General features: G+C 41.8%; 1 protein-coding gene and 1 long non-coding RNA gene across 4 annotated transcripts in view; one reads left to right on the top strand and one right to left on the bottom strand.

The window, feature by feature from the left end:
• Positions 1 to 2,982, bottom strand: part of NRDC (nardilysin convertase) — a 91,175-nt gene extending 88,193 nt beyond the window's left edge. The window contains exon 1 of the mRNA XM_038558037.1: positions 2,464 to 2,982. Within this exon, the coding sequence (XP_038413965.1) occupies positions 2,464 to 2,807 (344 nt within the window). The 5' untranslated portion in view covers positions 2,808 to 2,982. The remainder of the gene's footprint in view (positions 1 to 2,463) is intronic.
• The window catches only part of LOC102154126, a 34,707-nt gene continuing 17,552 nt past the window's right edge, over positions 2,965 to 20,119 (top strand). Inside the window, exons 1-3 of one of the 3 annotated variants that reach the window (XR_005370223.1) lie at positions 2,965 to 3,893; positions 4,044 to 4,238; positions 17,274 to 17,480. This is a non-coding gene — a long non-coding RNA (uncharacterized LOC102154126). Of the gene's footprint in view, positions 3,894 to 4,043; positions 4,239 to 17,273; positions 18,702 to 20,119 lie in introns of those variants that run through there. The other 2 variants (XR_005370224.1, XR_005370225.1) reach the window with 2 other exon arrangements.

Raw genomic sequence — 20,119 nt, 5'->3', positions numbered from 1 at the left:
ACAACCCCAAGATCAAGAGTTGCATGCTTGGGACACCTGGGTGGCTCAGCAGCTGAGCATCGGCCTTTGGCTCAGGGCATGATGGAGTCCTACGTTGGGCTTCCTGCATGGAGCCTGCTTCTCCCTCTGTCTGGGTCTCTGCCTCTCTCTGTGTGTCTCTCATGAAAAAATAAATGAAAGCTTTAAAAAAAAAAAAAAAGTTGCATTTTCCACAGACTGAACCAGCCAGGTGCCCCAGTGTTTTATACTTGTCAATCCAAATTTGCAGAGTGCTCTTTGTTATTAAAATAATTTACTATTTAGACTGCACTAAATAATTCTGTCCATCTAGAATTTCCTTCCCCTTTACACCAATAAAGATTTGAACAGCAGTTTCCAACCTGAAGCTCCTTAATTCTTATTAGAGATGTTTAAAGGATTCCAGCATAAAAGTTAATTCTTGCAGATGAGAAGGAAATCAACACTTACCACCTACACAGATCCCTAAAAAAAAAAAAAAAAAAAAAAAAAGATATCCTACAGGTAGGTTTAACATTTCAAAAAAGCTGAATACAAATTACACGTATACATATGTAAAATTCCACAAGCTATTACTTAATAAATAGTAAATCTTTCCAGGCATTATTTCACCATAATATTCCTTTAATCAGGTCTGCCTCTGGTGCTTATTCATACATTCAAAAGACATATAGTTATAATATGATGGATACATACTGTAACAGGCCCTGTACAAAACCCTACTGAAATACAGTGAAACGAGGGATTGGTTCTACATATAAAAACTTCAAGAGAGGGCAGCCCGGGTGGCTCACCGGTTTAGTGCCGCCCTCGGCCCAGAGTGTGATCCCGCAGACCCAGGATCCCGTCCCGTGTCAGGCTCCCTGCATGGAGCCTGCTTCTCCCTCTGCCTGTGTCTCTGCCTCTCTCTCTCTCTCTCTCTCTCTCTCTCTCTGTCTCTCATGAATAAATAAATAAAATCTTAAAAAAAAAAAAAAGGATTTAAGATAGCACAATGCCTGGTGCACAGTAATATGTAAGCATTTGTGATATAAACTTGCCAAAATGAGATCATTAAATGAAATATCTAAAGCAGTACAGTATTTGACACATAGTGTATATTCTATAAAGATTAGTTGTTAATATGTAATTTCATACAGGCAGTAAAAGCTAAAGCTGTTACTTAACATTTAATCTGAAAAGTAAGCACTTTCTATCAAGGTTTCAATTTGTTCATTTACATATTACTAAAGCAACCACTCTCATCTTTAATGAGAAAAAGAGAAAATTTAGCCCATCCACAAAGATTTCTTGACCCTGCAGCTCGCAAAAAAACAGCACAAGGAGTTGTGTACTGTTAATCCTAGACTGGGAGTGAAAGGAGAAATTACGCCAGTCTTAAACTCGGGGCTAAATCACTTCTTTCCAGACCTCGGTTTCAGTCATCTGTCAAATGGGAGAAATGGGGAGTGGAAAAGATTATCTCCAAGGTTCTTTCCAGCTCTAACACTGTAGAGGCTTATAAGAAATTGGGATCTAGAATCCTTCACCTTCCAACCCCATAGGAGTAAGAACATTATAAAAATCATCAAATGGTACACTGGATTTGGTGTCAAATGGACAGGGTTTTCATTATCAGCTGTTACTTAGCTGTGTAATTCTAAGCAAGAAGCCAACGCTCTGGATCTTAATTTCCTCAAGCTGGAGAATGAAGTTTTTGGACAATACGATCTCTCTTTACAAAACATCACAGTCACAACATTGTATGAAATAAGCTACCTCTGAAAGAAATATTCAGATGGTACTAAGCCAACAGCTATTAGAGATGTTTGGAGGATCCCAGCACAAAAGTAGACAGTTTCAGGATTCGAAGAAACCTCACAAAGTCTTCTATGACTCACCCAACCGAGCGCCAAGTCCTCTCTAACAAGACCTTGGAAGAGATCCCCAAACACTCTAGTAAATGAGGAACAACCCAGGGAAACCAGCCCCTTCATTTTAGGCCAGCTATGATGCCCGCCTTCTTTTACTTAAGCCGCACCATCCTCTAACTTCCACCGCATTAGTTTTACCCCCCTATCAACCAAAGGCACCTGCTTATTTCTGGATAGTGATAATTTGCCCCTTAAACATCCTCCCCAGGATTAAACTCCCTCACGTAACGCCAGGGCTCCCGCACCACCCAGACCGCTGCCTCCAGAGAACCCTCCACTCTTGCTGTAGCGAACGTCAAAATGACTCGAGCAGCCCTTCCCCATCTAACACGCTGACTCCTCCCAGGGCCCGAGCCTCCCGGCCTGCCCAGCTGACACCACACGGAAGCCCCCAGGGCCCTGTCCGCCCCCGCCCGAGGAAGCGCTCGTGGTGAAGAGAGCCCCTGTCGCTCCTTCAGGAGACAGACAAGAAGTGACGGCGTCAGCAACCGAGGGGCCCGCGCCCGGCTCGCCTCCCCGGTCCACGCCTCACCGGTACTGCTTGGGGTCGCTAGGAGACTTGACGATTTCGGGGTCTCCGGCGTTATTAACAGACCCCCTCCGTCCCTCCTCCTCAGATTCATCAGCTCCCAGACGGGCAACCCGGCCGCTCTCGCCCAAATCCTGCCCATTGGGCTGCAGGTCGGGACAGCTGCAGGTCGACTTCGCCTTGTTCCTTCCAGGCATGGTCGGAGGGAGCAGGGGTCTGGCAGCAGCCGAGTCTTCGCACGGACCCCGCGCCCGGATTCTCCACAGCGCTGTGAGCTCCCGCCCGGCCTCACACCACAACTTCCCCCCGGTGGCACAGACTGCAGCAACCGCGACTCTCCTCAGCATTCACCACCAAGCCGGAGCGATGGGCATCCCGCTCGCCGGGGACCTCCTCCTCCTCCTCCTCCAGCCGCTCCTCCACCTCCGCGTTCCAGGGGCGGCAGCGGCCGGCGCTGGCGCTGGTGCTGCCGCAGCCGCAGGGGAGGACAGGCCTGAACCCCTCCCCCTATCCGGTCTGCCTCACGGCAGCTTCCCTCATCCCCCGCCCGCCCGGCCGCCGATGACGCTGCCGACTCTGGCCAATCAGAAGGCAAGAAAGGAGGTCACGCGCACGCAAACCACCAATGGAAACAGGGAATAAAAGGAACCAAAGAGACCGGGCCGGATTCTCCGAGCACCGAGAAACCCAGGGTGGGCGGGGCAAGGAAGAAGAGGCGGAGAGAGTGGCGCGGAGGACGACGGGAAGAAAAGCGCTGGCGCCGCGTTTATGACGTAACGCGCGGGGTGTCGCTGTGAGGCGGCTACAGGGTAATGCTCCGCGCTTCTGAGCAAAATATTACCCGGCGGAGAATTGAGAAGCGAGTGGAGAAAATGAGTTCCCAAGACATTTTTTCAAGACTTTTTTTCCCCAGTTATACATTTTTTTGTGTTCCGTCCTTCACACCCAGGGCTTAGCCTCCGGCCGTGACTCAGCACGTAGAAGCGGGACGCCGGAAGTGTTTTTCGCCGCCGGATGGAAGCTGCGAGGCAGCCAAGCTGCGCTGGGCGCCCGCGATCCTCCTGCTGACCGCGCGGCGACCTTGGCCGGCGCCGGAGCCCGAGGAGGCGGGGCGAGCGGCGCGACGCTAGTTCCGCCCCGCGGAACCGGGCTCCGTCCGGGCGCCGGCCCGCGCGGCCTCTAGCTGCGCCGGCTCTCTGTCAGGTGGCCGCCTGCGTCTGGGTGCTTCCTTCATGTACTTTTTTCCAGAGGTTTTTTTCTGCCTGTAATGTTACTAGGATGGCCGTCACTCAGACTGTTCTTGAAACCGACATGTTAGCAAGATCCGATGTGCCGACACCATGAAGCCAAAGATCCCCACACATAAAGGGAAGAAGTACTTATAAATGAAGGGAGAAGGATCAAGCAGAAAGCGGTATTGATGACTGTTAAAGGTACTTAAATTTTTCTGGGCCTCCTGAGCTCCAGATTCAGGGAATGCAGTCATGAACAAAAACAATAACAACAACAAAAAATTTGTCTTTATGGGGCTGGCATTTTTACTTGTTTTTTTTGTTTTGTTTTGTTTTGTTTTACTTTTTTAGGTAAACTACCCGCAATGTGGGGCTCCAACTCAGGCTGAGCTGCAGGGTGGCATGTGTACCAGCGAAGCCAGCCCGGCGCCCTGGGGCTTGGGTTTTGACGGTGTAAACGGACAATAAAATCAATGATCTGTTGGAACAACAGTGAGTGCTGTGACGACAAATAATGCAGGATAAGCGAATAAGGAGTTGGGACGTGTAAGTGCAGTGATTCAGGCAGATGGTGAAAACCTGAACTAGGACAACAGACACGATAAATTAATTGAAAAATATTGTTCAAATATCCCAGTTTGTTTTCAGCCATCTTTTCAGGAACTTTCTAAACTAAGAACTCCTCTGGATTGCCCTCCTTCAGGGAAATGTTTTTTCTTCATCCAGTTCCTAGCATAGCAGCCCAATCAGTACTCTGCAAAGCAGTCAGTAATTGCTGTTGAATTGTCACCTGGAGTGACAAGTCTATTTTGAGGGTGTTTTCTTTGTTTTTACTTGTCACAGCAATAATACTGTAGGTAAGGAATCTTTGGATTCAGCCAGTAACTAGAATTTTATGACTATGAACAAAGAAAGGCTGCGTCTGAAGTGTGACCTGTTAGTTTTTCCCTTTAAAAAGAGGTCTCTGGATCTTAGAGTTTACCCAACTGTGGAGATAACATAACACCCCATATAGCAAGGCATGCATTTATTCACTCAACCAACCATTGGAGCTTCTAATATCTGCCAGGTACTGGGAATGCAGGATACTGGGAATTACAAGAGAACTACCAGGAGAGACCTTAAACAAGCGCACACTTTTAAATTTATCGTCGTGAAAAACTCTAAAAGGAAAAATACAGAGAGACCTAGTCTAGTCAGAGTTTCTCTAAACTAGACATTTAAACTTAAATTTGAAAAATGTATGGGAATTGGTATAAAATTTATGGGAATAAATGCGTTCAAAGCTCTGAGAAAGTAATTCTAATTATGGCTAAACTATAGTAATTTGGGAGCAAAGGGGAAGTGAGTCAGTGGCCAAGATCATACAGAACCTTCCTAAGAGTAAAAAGAAGTAATTGCTTTGTCTATTTTGTGTATCTCTGGGTTCCTAGCTTCTAGAAGAGTATCTGGCACATTAAAAATACTCACTAGGGGTGCCTGGCTGGCTCAGTAAATACAGCATGTGACTTTTGATCTTGAGGCCATAAGTCTGATCCCCGCATTGAGTGTAGAGATCACACTAAAGAAAAAAATTAAAGAAACCCACTAAATAATGGTTGAACCAATGAAGTAGGAAGACAAGATCACAAGAGTCTTCCAAGTAGATCACTGGTTGATGTGTGAAAAATAATTTGAGGGATCCCTGGGTGGCGCAGCGGTTTGGCGCCTGCCTTTGGCCCAGGGCACGATCCTGGAGACCCGGGATCGAATCCCACATCGGACTCCCGGTGCATGGAGCCTGCTTTTCCCTCTGCCTGTGTCTCTGCCTCTCTCTCTCTCTGTGACTATCATAAATAAATAAAAAATTTAAAAAAAAAAAAAAAAAAAAAAAAAATAATTTGAATGGTGGAGGTGAGGGCAAGACTAAGAGAAATCAGGAGGGTATTAAAGTAATCCAGGTAATGAAGGGTGGTTGGAAGAAAGCAGGGACAAGGGGCCCCACCTTAAGAGGAAACCAGCCTTAAGAGGATTTTACACCACCTTGGAAGGAGCCCTCCATCCTTTCCCGAGTGATAGATAAATGACAAAAACCTGATTGGGTGACAGGCACATGGAGGGTTAATCAGATTAAAACAGACCGCCAACAAGCCCATAAAAACTCCTAGACTTAGAAACTTCTATGGCAACCCTCTTGGGTCTCCTCCCTCTTTGGGAGCTTTGTACTATCATGCAATAAACTTTGCTTTGCTGCCTACTCCTCTTCCTTCGGTCTACCTCTTCATTCTTCTAAGCAGCGGACACAGAAGGAAAAGAAATCCTGTAGCATAGGCACTCGAAAATGATAATTTGGATATGAGTGACGGACAGATGTATACAGATATGTCATATATTTAGGGTGGAATTGACTGGTTTTGGATTGTTATTAATTTGATGAAGAATAAGAGGAAAGGGTCAAGTATAATTCTGTGATGTCTTAACTTCTGCATGAGTATGAGACAAAGCAGGGACTGGACTCAGGTCCCCTCAACCTTGACTGCAAAATCCAGTGTTTGGCTTCCTCCATAAAGAGGGAGGTGCTAAATCTTTATGCCTCTTGGGTAGCATATCTTGTGGGAATGCAGAGGGACGATGCTTACCAAAAGAAGGGTGCTTACTACCAAAACTGGTGAAGACTGGACTAGTCTGTGCCAAGATGCACCCCTGTGCTGAATTTTTACCGACTTTTTCCTCATTATAATACTAAAAACCCTGCTGGGGTGGAGATTTAATATGTCAATTAGACATAAGACGCATGAAGAAGCATGACCTTTAAATATGCAAGTGCTAAAAAATCCCGGCCTTTGCATGCTTACACATCACCCTTTTCCCCACCTAAATTTCTTTAAAACAACATCCTGACCTCTCATGAAGTCAGACTGAGGATTCTTACCTTTCTGGTGTCTCCCTTGTGTTCAAGTAAAAGCCCCAGGAATGCCTTGCCTAAAACTCCCTTTGGCCTCCTATCAATTTCTATGTTTAGAGACCCCAAGGCAGATGATGATGCTGTATCTCAGTAAGCAAATTCTGAAGGACTAACAGGTTTTGGAGGAAAAAAGTATAAGCTCAGTTTTGGATATGTTAAGTTTGAGTCATGTGTGTGCCATGGAAAAGAAAGATTAGATTGAAACTCAGAAAAGAGTCTAATTGGAGATGCCAGTTTGAAGTTTATCAGCTTACAGGTGGTAACCAAAGCCTATTGAATGAGATCACTTACATTGAAGTTGTAAAATAAAAAGAGAAAAGGGCTAAAGGACCACGCTTTGTGGAGGTTTTAGAAGATAAACTCCCAAAGAGACTGAGCTGAGAAGGAACTACATGAATGGTAAGAGGAAAACCAGAAGAATGTAATATTCTAGGAAAAATACCTCTTTGTAGGTTGGCCCAATGCAATTCTGACTCTATAGCAAATGTCAGTGTCAGATTAGATGTATAGAATATGAGAACTAACAAAGGATCACAGAACCACTTTAATCTGTCCTCTTCAGATGTAAAGAGAAATACCTACCCAGAGAGGTGAAGATCATAAGCAACCCGTGGCGCAGCAGGACTTCCAAACCATTTAAAATACAGTTAACACAGGGCGCCCGGGTGGCTCAGTCCATTAAGCATCTGACTCTTGATTTTGAGCTCAGGTCATGATCTCAGGGTTGTGGGATCAAATCCCATGTTGAGCTCTGTGCTGAATGTGGAACCTGCTCCTGATTCTCTGCCTCTGCCCTTACCCCTGCTCTCTCCATCTCTAAAAAAATTAAAATAAATGCAATTTAGGGACACCTGAGTGGTTTGGCTGTGTGTGAGCCCAGATCCAAGGATTAGGTCCCGCATCTGGCTCCCTGCAAGGAGCCTGCTTCTCTCTCTGCCTATGTCTCTGCTTCTTTCTGTGTCTCTCATGAATAAATAAATAAATAAATAAATAAATAAATAAATAAATAAATAAATAAATAAAATCTTTAAAAAATACAATTTACCCTGAACAGTACAGACTTTAGGGACACCAAACCCCCCACATGGAAACAAAATTTTGCATATAACTGACTCCCCAAAAACATAACTACTGATAACCTACTGTTATTGGCCAAAAGACTTAAACAATAATAAAAACAGTCAACATTTATTTTATATGTTGTATGTATTACGGATTGTTTTCTTACAATAAAGTAAGCTAGAGAAAAAAGAAAACTAAGAAAATTTATAGAAAATACACTGTACCATATTTATCCAGAAAAATCTGCATATAAATGAATATACACAACTCGAACCATGTTCAAGGATCAACTGTAGTTTAGAAATTTGCCATTCTTTATTTGAATATTCATACTTATTGTTATGAGTATTCCTCAGAGAAAACAAACTATTGCCATTTTATAGGAAATCGAACCATTAGAAAGTTAAAAAAAAAAATTTTTTTTGAGATCCACAGGAGTGCCTGACTGGCTCAGAGAATGGAGCATGTGACTCTTGATCAGGCTTGTGAGTTTGGGCCCTGTGTTGTGTGTAGAGATAACTCAAAAATAAAATCTTAAAAAGGAAAAGAAGGAAGGAGGGAGGGAAGGAAAAGAGAAGAAAAGAGAGCACAGATTATAATTTTTAGCCTAATTTACTGAGGCTTTCTCAGAGTATTCAAATACTTTCCTCTATCTTCAGCCACCCTAATACTCCTTCCCATTTTTACCTCAGAGATTCCCCTCCCATTAGGTTTGTTGACCCTTCTCTTCCTATTTTTCTGGTAAGAAGTCAGAAATTATGAAAATTAAAAACATCTCATTTCTGTGTTTGGTGCTCACCTCTGAAAGTTATTTCAGTCAATGCAATGGCTGTCTATATCCAGAGGGACAAATTAAGCCCTACTCCTAAACATTCAAAGGTAAAATTATTTTATTAACCCCATTGCCACCTTCATATTTGAGAGTCATGATAAGTCAGAAATATGAAATGTTGATTCTAGGTTGAAAATATTGGAAGGGGGACACCTGGATGGCTCTGTGGTTGAGCTTCTACCTTCTGCTCAGGGCATGACCCTAGAGTCCTGGGATCTAGTCCCACATCGGGCTCCCTGCAGGGAGCCTGCTTCTCCCTCTGTTTCTGCCTCTGTGTGTGTGTCTCTCCAGAATAAATGAATAAAATTTTTGAAAAAATAAAAGATTGGGAGTGCTGTAAGCCCAATAAAGCCTCAAGCCCAAAATCTTCTATTTTACCTTATGCCTAAAATTCCCCCGTTAGTGAGCCATTGTCCTCCTTATAATTCCTTTTAAATGCCAATAATAATCCTGAAAGGAATGAAAAACTCACCATTTTGTGAACAGATTTGTTTTGTTTCCCCCGTTTTTGAAACATACTGTGGGCAACTTGAGATCACCATAAACCTGGGGTGGTTGAAGACTGCTAAAGGTGGGAAGACAGGCACGAAAGAGGAAGTAGGTAATAAGAGAAATAGTATTTACTTTATTTACAATGTTGTCCTGGGCCCACACTCTAAGCAATTATATCTTTGGAGTCTAGCCATTAAGTGTGCTGCCCACTGATTGCTCTCCATATCAGGTAGCTTTGTATCTAGGTCAAGAAGTAGGCATGTTCTTATACTCTTCTCTTGGGAGACCAGATGTGTATACAACATACCAAAGAATCGGTGTGACCATAACAATTGTTTTTTCCTATACTATTAGCACTACAGAGAATTTGGTATTCAAACTTTAAAAGAAACTAGGAGAGCAACTCGAAAAAAATCTGTCAAATGAAAAGTTATTCTATTACAAATCCAGCTGAGTGCTCTCATCTCTGATCTAAAGGTACAGATTTTGAGACTCTGCTTGGAAGGGGGAATGTTAAGGCACAAAATGATATTTAAAATATATAAATCAGGGGCACCTGGGTGGCTCAGCGGTTGAGCGTCTGCCTTTGGCTCAGGGCGTGATCCCGGGGTCCTGGGATCGAGTCCCATATTGGGCTTCCTGCATGAAGCCTGCTTCTCCCTCTGCCTGTGTCTCTGTCTCTCTCTCTCTCTCTTTCTATCTCTCATGAATAAATAAAATTTTTAAAAATATTTATATAAATCAGGGGCCCGTGGGTAGTTCAATCGGCTGAGCTTCCAACTCTTGATTTCAGCTCGGTTCATGATCTCATGGTCGTAAGATTGAGCCAAGGGCTCTGACTGGGCTTGGGGCCTGCTTAAGATTCGCTCTTCTCCTCTGCCCCACTCCCCCTAAAAATAATAAGAATAAAATTTAAAATAAAGTAAAGGGGCACCTGGGTGGCTCAGTTGGTTAAACATCTGCCTCCTCGTTTCAGCTTAGGTCATGATCTTGAGGTCATGGGTGCAGAGTCTGCTTAGGATTCTCTCTCTCCCTCCCTCTGCCCCCCCCCCACACTCTCTTAAATTAATTGATTAATTAATTAATTAAAATATATAAGCAGAACATAATGTTTCTGTTTTTAAAAACTCTCAGTGGCTTCTCTTTGCACTTTGAATAAAATTTAGCTGCTTGCCATAACTTATAAGGCTCACTTAGTAAGATTTCTGTCCTTCCTCTATGTTTGTTCCGTCTCATCTACCTTTGTGCCCTTTGCTCCATTCACATTGGCTTTTTTTTTTTTGAGAGAGAGAGAGAGAGATTGAGAATGAGTACATGCTTGCACACAATGGGGCAGGCAGCAGAGAGTAAAGAATCCCAAACAGGCTCTGTGTCCAGCTCTGAGCCCAACGCAGGGCTGGATCTCACAACCCGGAGATCATGACCTGAGCTGAAATCAAGAGTGGGCTGCTTAACAGACTGAGACCCCAGGCGCCCCACACTGCTTTTCCTAATGCCTTTCCAATGCACTAAGGTAGTTCTTGCCTTAGGGCCTTTATATCTGTTCTTATGCCGGGACTGTTCTTTAGATTTTGCGTCACTGGCTCCTTTTCACCAGTCATATGTCATTTCAAATGTCACCCCTTAAGAGAGGCCTTCTCTTATCATTCTATCTAAAATATCCCCCATTAACTGAAATTATGTTGTCTGTATATTCTCTCTATTTTATCAGGTCCATTGGAGAGTTGGTACTTTGTCTGTCTCGTTCCCTACCATGTCCCCAGCATCAGAAATAGTGTCAGGCACATAGTGGGTATTGAATTAATGAATGAATGATACAGGAAAAAGAGAGGACCATTGAAGTTACAAGGTCCCTTGGGAGGCACAAGAGAGGGATTAGCTATAAATTAGAAAGGGACACCTTTATCATCAGGCATGGAGGGAAAGAGGCTCAGACAGGTACAGAAGCAGCAAAGATTTTAAATGTTGTTAGGAGGAAAGAAGGGGTAGAAATTTAATAACTTCCACCTCTGGGGTGCCTGGGTGGCTCAGTGGGTTGAGCATCTGATTCTTGATTTTGGCTCAGGTCATGATCTCAGAATCCTGAAATCAGGCTCCACATCAGGCTCCATGCTCAGCAGAGTCTGTTTTTCCCTCTCCCTCCCCCTCTGCCCCTCCCTGCATATATGTGCATGCTTGCACGCACTCTCTTAAATAAATAAAAATCTTTAAAAGCCTCCACCTTCTTTTTGAAATGTGATACAAAGTCAATGCTGGGAATTGGGGGATAGATAGTGATGGATCCTGCTTCCGTGGGAGTCAGTAAATAAGATATTTGCTTTTTCACTTTGTTTAAATTTCACACATCTTAAAGCCAAGCCCCGTTGTAGTTTTCATTTTCTGAATAACAATAGTTTAGGCCAAGCATTTTATTTACCTTAACTCATTCAGTCCTCATAACAACCTGAGCCTGTTAATCCCTGGTTTACAGATGAAGAAACAGGTTTAGAGAGGTTAAATAACTTGCACAAAATCGCACAACCGGAAAGTAGTATTACCAAAATTCCAAAAGATTTTTTTGTCTCTTACATGCCACCTATCAAATACCCAATAAAAAGATTTTTTTTTTTTACTTATTTATTTATGAGAGACACACAGAGAGAGGCAGAGACACAGTCAGAGGGAGAAGGAGGCTCCCTGCAGGGAGCCCAATGCAGGACTCAATCCCGGGACTCTGGGATCAGGCTCTGAGCTGAAGGCAGACGCTCAACTGCTGAGCCACTCAGGCATCCTAATAAACAGATTTCTAATTCATTACTTGATCATTGATATTCCTTGTTGTGGTTAATGCCCCGTCTAGTTTTTAAATGCAATATGCAAAATAACAAACGTCATAACTTAGATATCCCAAAAGGACAGTTTGTAACTATCATTAAGAAAGCATCTGGCTTTCCATCAGTCTTCCTTCCTTCCTTTCTGAATGATTATATCTACAAGTCATTTGCTTGGGTGGGGCTAAGCAAACGAGGCCCTGCGCCCAGGGTATGGAAGAGCTGAGAGGTGGTAGAACAATGCAAGAAGGGTGAACATGTGGGCTGATAGTGCAGAGTATGAGTCCTAGCACAGTAAGGAGGGTGAGGGATGATGGCAGCAGTGGCAATGACAATTGGTTATAAACAGCAGTGATTTATCAAATAATAAATATATTGAAGATAATGGAATATTTCTTCTCATTAAAGGGAGATGGGAGGAGTTACAAATATGGAAAAGCAGAAATTAGAGTAAACTCTGTCATGTTGGATTGGGATTGTAGGTATCAATGTGAAGCCATAATTTTCAATAGCTAGATATAGAAATATAGGTATGTGAATATATATATATATATATGGGAACATGTATATACATATGTATATTCTCAAGCCTTGTTCATTGACAGGACCTGGGAGCAGTGACACCCCAACAACGATAAGCACAACTAATATCTCCATCTTGGTTTCTAAATGTTGTTCTTCACTAAAAGGCCATTTTCCTCTAAAAGGAACTGCTTCTTAGAGAAATAACTGATTCCGAGGCGAGGGCAGGGAAGGTAGAAGATGAACCTGCAACCTCTTATCTGCCAGAAAGTAAGGAAATATTCAAAGAATGATGAGGACATGTCAAAAGGACGCAGAGGACAGCTTGAAGGGGCCCCCACAGGACCAAAATGAGACAATCGAAATAAATAACAATAGCAACAGATTATAACCCCTTGTATTAAATAAGGATCCATCCAAACTGGATATGAATAAATAAAAAGTGGAATGCCAACAGTGAATGTAGAAGGGATGATAAAAAACCACCATTTGGCAACCATAATAGCAATAATTAATTAAACCAAGAAGCATCTATGTATGCTAAGCCACTTGGTGAAAATTTGATGAGGAATGGGATATTTATATAGCCTCAAAGTACTTCCCCACAAAATACTTATTAATTAAGAAAGGGGAAAGAACAACTTTACTATGGAAAAAAACACTTAATCTGTGAACAGTTAACATCAGCAATAGGAAAATTGAAATTGTTACCACCTGATGGTATGCAATGAGAAAAAAAAAACCAGCATCACTTCTGTGCTAGTGTTTCCTTTTTTTTTTTTTAAGATTTTATTTATTTATTTAGTTATTTGACAGAGACAGAGAGAGATAACACCAGAAGGGGGTGTGGCAGGCAGAGGGACAGAGAGAAGCAGACTCTCCACAGAGCAGGGCTCCATCACAAGGCCCCGGGTGATGACCTAAGCCAAAGGCAGACGCTTAACCAATGAGCCACCCAGGCGCCCCCACATCTGTGCTATTCTTGCTAAAAATGCATTACCTGAGTCTAATTAAGAAGAAATATCAGACTAACCCAAACTGAGAAATGTTCTATTAAATAACTCACCTATAATCTTTAAAAGTACCAGTCATGAAAATCAAAGAAAGGCTACAGAACTGTTTTGATTAAAGACTCATGATGGGTGATAATTAAATGCCTCACCATAAAGGCCATTATTGGGAAACCATTATTTGACTAAAATCGAGTAGAGTCTGTGAATTAGATGATAGTAAGGCATCAATGTTAAATGCCTTATTTTTATAATTTGTGGACAATGAAAAACATACAGGCAACCTACTCTCAAAGTTTTAGAAATTAAAATATCTTTTTTGTACTGTGCTTATAGCCTTCCTGTAAGTTTGAAAGCCTTTAAAATAAGAAGGAAAAATATTAGCAAGGGGGTCCAAAAGAATACCCTTCAAAACATTGGAACTGACAACCAATGTCTTAAATGGAAAATATGATTCCTGGAATTGTGGGTAGAAAAACACTGCTTTGTGGGCTTAAAAATAGCAATTGTTTTCCATATAATTACACCCTCCAAGATGCTGATAGAAACTACCTCTTCCTGCAAGCCTTCTTTGACTGTTCCAGCCCACACTCATCATCCATACCATAATTAAAATTATGAACTGTTCCAGAATGTAGGATACATATTTTTTGCATCACTTCCTTGGCATTTAATCATATATAAGCTGTGACTTCTCTTATACTATTATCATATATAATTTTGGGGTTCTTTTTTTTTTAAAGATCTATTTATTTATTTGTTCATGATAGACAGAGAGAGAGAGAGAGGCAGAGACACAGGCGAGGGAGAAGCAGGCTCCATGCCGGGAGCCGGCCCAGGACTCGATCCTGGGACTCCAGGATCGCGCCCTGGGCCAAAGGCAGGCGCTAAACCGCTGAGACACCCAGGGATCCCCTAATTTTAGGGTTCTTGCTTAAATCCTCTCATGAATATATCATCTCCATAATTACATTGCAATGTGCCTAGGAGCAAACATCATATATGATCTTTTTTTTCTTCCCAGGATCTCAGCATGTTTGTTTGTTGTTTTTTATTGAAGTACAGTTGTCACACAGCATCACGTTATTGTGAAATGTGCAGCACAGTGAGTTGACAATTCCATAGTTATGGTACCTAGCATATGTTTTGCAATCACATTTCCACATTCCAAGGACTGTCAAAGGATAATTGATCTCAATTGATATTTCTTGCATCCCTACTACATATCAGGTACTATAAACAATAATTTCTCACATGTATAGAATGCTTTACAGTTTATTCTGCACCTACAAATCCATTGTCTCATTTGTTCTACATAACTCTGTGAGGTAGGTGCTGCCATATGATAAACATGTTCAGAGAAGACCTGTGATTTACTGGAAGTCACACAGCCATTTAATAGAATTTTCTGGTCTTCAGATTCCAAGTCCAGCACTTTTTCAACATCAGCATAGGAAACAGGTAACAAGTCTGGACACACTGGTGGTCATAGGTATTGTATTAATTTTTTATTGTTGCTGTAACAAGTTATCACAAATATAGTGGCTTACACAACACAAATACATTAACTTGCAATTCTGTAGGACAGAAGTCTAACAAAGGGCTCACCGGGCTAAAATTGAGGAGTCCACAGGATTTTATTCCTTTCTACAGACTCTAGAAGAAAATCCATTTCCTTGCCTGTCTAGTTTATAGATGCTGATCATGTTCTTTGGATCGTGTCCCCCTTTCTCCATCTTCAAAGCAAGCAACAGTGGATCTCTTTGTGCTTCTGTCTATAATTACACCTTCCTCTCACTCTCTCTTCCACTTATAAAAACCCTTGGGATTAAAATTGGACCTACCAGATAATACACAATAATCACCCTATTTTAGGGTCAGTTGATTAGCAACCTTATGACCTTCTGCAACCTTAACTCCCCTTTGCTATGTGTTCTAACATATTAACAGATTCCAGAGATTAACACGTGGACGTCTTCAGGGGCCACTCTTCTGCCTATCATCTGTATGTTCTTCAAAGTTTCACTTTCCAAAGATTCCCCGAGCACTTTAACATCTTAAACCATGATATGAACAGTTTTTCATCTACTGAAAACCAACCATCAGATTCTAACAGGACATTTTGTCTACTAATACATTATTAATTTATAGAAATGAGTTATGAAAAATGAGTCAGAGTTCGTTTTACAAAAATTAGTATTCTCTGAGTCCAGTGGTTCATAATTCAACAAATTAGAGAATTGAGGCCAGTGACATCGAGTGACTTTTTCAAGGACACACAGCTAATAAGAGACAGAGTAGGAATTCAAACTTAGGGCCTAGTTCAAAGATCAGGGCTTTTCCATTATACCATTTCTCCACCAAGAATGGTTCCTCCCAGGGCCTAGTGCCCTAATTTAATGCCTGTGATGTAAATATCAATCTGTTCCTTTGGATCATACACTTTTTGTGGGCTGACTGCCTTGCAAATGTAAATCCCTGCAGAAGATTAACACAAATCCCTCCAGTAGCAAATTATATAAGATGATGGTTGTACACATATGTTGTAAAGGGAAAAAAAACATATGTTGGATAAATGTAAGCATTAGTGTATAAGCAGACAGTTGTGAAAGCTAGGGAAGGCTTAGAAGAGGCTTGATGGAATCCTGACCCTGCCACTTACATGATCATGGACAAATCCTAAACTCTGGTAAACTCTTTTAACCTTGATTTTCTGATTTGTAAAATACATAATTCGAAAGGTTAGTGTGAGAATTACACGCCATAATTCTTGAAGAGCACTTATGCCAGAGCCTGGCCCAAAGTATGTGTCTAAGAACTGTTGGCAAGTTAATAAAGATCCTGATGGCTTCTTTACCTAGTTCAGGAATTGATTCCGGAATGGGTGATTTCTTGATCGACCACAAGGTGGAGGTAGAGACACAGGAATTTTGAATTTAACGGGGTAAAAGGAGGAGCCTTTCCATTTGGAACTTGACGGAATAGATGGTATCTATCTACCTTTAAGCTACCACACATACTCCTCCATCATGAGAGCCTTTGCTGTTTGTTTGTTTGTTTGTTTGTTTGTTTGTTTTGTTTTTCAGAGAGAGACAGATAGACAAAGGAGCTTTCAATAAATGTTCTTTATTTTTTAAAAGATTTATTTATTTATTTGAGAGACAGAAAGAGAGAGAACGCGGGAGAGAGGAAGCACACACAGGGAGAGGAAGAAGCAGATTCCCTGCTGAGTAGGAAGCCCAATGTGAAGCTCTATCCCAGGACCCCGGGATCATGACCTGAGCCAAAAGCAGATGGTTAACCGACTGAGCCACCCAGATGTCTCTTAATAGACATTCCTTAATGCTGTTAATTTTACTTTGACTTGGAGAAAATGTGGTATCTGGTACAGAAGAGATGACTGTACAGTTATGAGAGAATATCTTTAATACACTTATTTTCTTCTACTTCCTCAGTCCAGAGGCAAGAGACAGATTTTTTTTAAGATTTTTAAAAATTGGGGATCCCTGGGTGGCTCAGCTGTTTGGCGCCTGCCTTTGGCCCAGGGCGTGATCCTGGAGCCCCGGGATCGAGTCCCGCGTTGGACTCCCGGTGCATGGAGCCTGCTTCTCCCTCTGCCTGTGTTTCTGCCTCTCTCTCTCTCTCTATCATGAATAAATAAATAGGGATCCCTGGGTGGCGCAGCGGTTTGGCGCCTGCCTTTGGCCCGAGGCGTGATCCTGGAGACCCGGGATCGAATCCCACGTCGGGCTCCCGGTGCATGGAGCCTGCTTCACCCTCTGCCTATGTCTCTGCTTCTCTCTCTCTCTCTCTCTGTGTGACTATCATAAATAAATAAAAAATATTTAAAAAATGAATAAATAAATAAATTTTTAAAAAAGATTTTTAAAAATTTTATTTATTTTACAGAAAGGGAGAGTGCACGCAAGGGGAGGAGCAGAGGGAGATGGAGAGGAAGATCCTAAGCAGACCCCGTGCTGAAATGGAGCCCAACATGGGGCTGGATCTCATGACTCTCAGATCATGACCTGAGCTGTAATCAAGAGTCAGACGCTCAACCAACTGAGGCACTCAGGTGTCCCAAGGCAGTTTTTGTCTGCACTCTTTGTCTAAAAGGTATACTTACCCTTTCTCCCAAGAAGTCCATTGGGTCCTCATGAAAATAGGACTCCTAGATATCTTAGTATCCCAGGATCTTAGCATCAGGGTGTAGATTTGGCTTCAGCTGTTCTCAGAGGATCACTTTCTAAGTATATTTTGATAAGTTCATTAAAAATTCAACTCTCATTACCTCCAGGCATGATCTTACAGGCTATACAACTATTATAATCTTTAAAAATTGTATATTATATACAATTAAGATTAGAATAAATAAAATCATAAAGTCTACTTAAAAGATGAGGGTACTATCAAATATCAATTTCAAAGGGCCACTACATTTAGGACTCAAGAAAGCATTACTATAGAAGCAGAGCTTCTATAGAGTTTTCCCCCAAAATCTAATTGGATGAAAGAAACTCCCCTTCCTTTCTATGTATAACTAAAGGATGAATAAGCATTAACCAAATGATGGAGAATGAAAGAGGAAAGATCATTCAAAGCTGAGTTCCAAGACATGTAAAGGGTCAAAGAAGAAAAAGCAATGTTCTTGTAGGTTTGAAAGTAATTATATATGGCTTAATGGTAAAGATTGAGAGGGGAATGGCAATAGTTAAAACTGGAGGGGTAAGCTGGAGATAAATCATTAGGCTCTATGTTTTATGTTGAGTATGAACTTTATCTGAAGACAATGCAGCGTCACCAAAGGACATCAAGGTAGGGCAAGAGAAGCTCAGATAAATGTTTTGAAAGATCATTCTGGCTGCAAGATAGAGACTAGATGGAAGGTGTGCTAAGTATTTTGTTTGTCTCTCCAGATAGTCTTTCCACCATACTCCACTTGTTTTGTGTCATAGAAGATTGACCTATAAGGGCTCCCAACAGGCTCCCTTGCCTCTGGCTTCTGGTTGGGTCCAGCATTGGGAAATAGCAGCAGAAGATCAGAGGTCGGGAGGAAAGAAAGGCCTGAGTATTTATCCCCCAGTTCCCTCCCTGCTGAGTCACTTTGTGAGGATACTTCCCTCCACCAAAGCCCATAGCTCTTAACAGACAGCAACCTTCCATTCAACTGCCCTCTTTAGACTCTGATAATCACTGTCTCCCTTATTTTTTCATGCTTTTGGCTAGTAATGACTCCCACTGTTGCTAGCCCCGGAGGAACTTAATTTCCCATGTTGATTCCCCTAAAACCTGCACACATTTTGTAAATAGTTCCTTTATTAAACATACTGGAAATTATCTAGTATGAGTGTGCTATTTCCTACCAGGACTCTAACTGATAAAGAGTAATGATAAAAGTATAATAATAATGACAGCTAACATTATGTTCCAAGCATTCTTCTAAAGAGTTTACATACATTAACTCATTTAATGCTCACAGCAACTCTATGAAGTATCCCTCCTTTGGAATGTGAGATATATAGAGATTAAGTCGTTTTCTCAAAGTCACATAGCTAGTAAGGAACTAAACCATAACTCAAAAATCCACACAGTCTGTTTTCAGAGTCTGTGTTCTTAACCACTCTACTCCTTTGATGAGGTAAGAGTTGATGCTCTAAGTTGAAGTAATAACAGTGGAATGGAGAGGAATGGAGAGGGTTAAGAGATATTATTCCTAATGTCAGCATAATTTGAAGGATTAGTTGAGATCAAGAGGCAATATAAATGTTTAAGAATGAAATGGACCCTTGTTTATAATTTGTATCTTACTACCTGGGTGATCTTGAGTAAGTCACTTTATTTTTCCAAGTTTTAGTTTCTTCATCTGTAAAATGGGACCAATAATACCTACACCATGGACTGGCTATAAGAATTAAACAAAGTAGGGACACCTGGGCAGCTCAGTGGTTGAGCTTCTGCCTATGGCTCAGGGCATGGTCCCCGAGTCCTGGGATCTAGTCCCACATCAGGCTCCCCGCAGGGAGCCTGCTTCTCCCTCTGCCTATGTCTCTGACTCTCTCTGTGTGTCTCTCATGAATAAATAAGTAAAATCTTAAAAAAAAAAAAGAATTAGACAAAGTACAGTTACAGCCAGAACAGTTAGGCAAGAAAAAGAAACAGAAGGCATCTAAATCAAAAAGGAAGAAGTAAAACTGTCTTCATTTGCAGAGAGAGAGAGAGAGAGAGAGAGAGAGAGACTCCACTGAAAAACTGTGAGATTAATAAATTCAGTAAAGCTACAGGACACAAAATCAATATACAAATATCACTTGTATTTCTAAACACTAATAATGAGCTATCAGAAAGAGAAATCAAGAAAACAATCCCATTTATCATTGCATCAAAAAGAATAAGATATCCAGGAATATTCTCTTACACCATACACAAAGATAAACTCAAAATGGCTGAAAGACCTAAATGTGAGACAGGAATCCATCAAAATCCTAGAGGAGAACACAAGCAGCAACCTTTCTGACTTTGGCTGCAGCAACTTCTTGCAAGACATGTCTCTAAAGGGAAGGGAAACAAAAGCAAAAATGAACTATTGGGACTTCTTTTTTTTTAAAGATTTTATTTATTTATTCATGAGACACAGAGAGAGAGAGAGAGAGAGAGAGAGAGACAGGTAGAGGGAGAAGCAGGCTCATGCAGGAAGCCTGATGTGGGACTCGATCCTGGGACTCTGGGATCATGCCCTGAGCCAAAGGCAGCTGCCC

The sequence above is a fragment of the Canis lupus genome, chromosome 15 (assembly GCF_011100685.1).
Source record: "Canis lupus familiaris isolate Mischka breed German Shepherd chromosome 15, alternate assembly UU_Cfam_GSD_1.0, whole genome shotgun sequence".
Taxonomy (NCBI): domain Eukaryota; kingdom Metazoa; phylum Chordata; class Mammalia; order Carnivora; family Canidae; genus Canis; species Canis lupus.
Note: the sequence above shows the minus strand (reverse complement) of the source record. Positions and strands in the feature narration are given on the sequence as shown.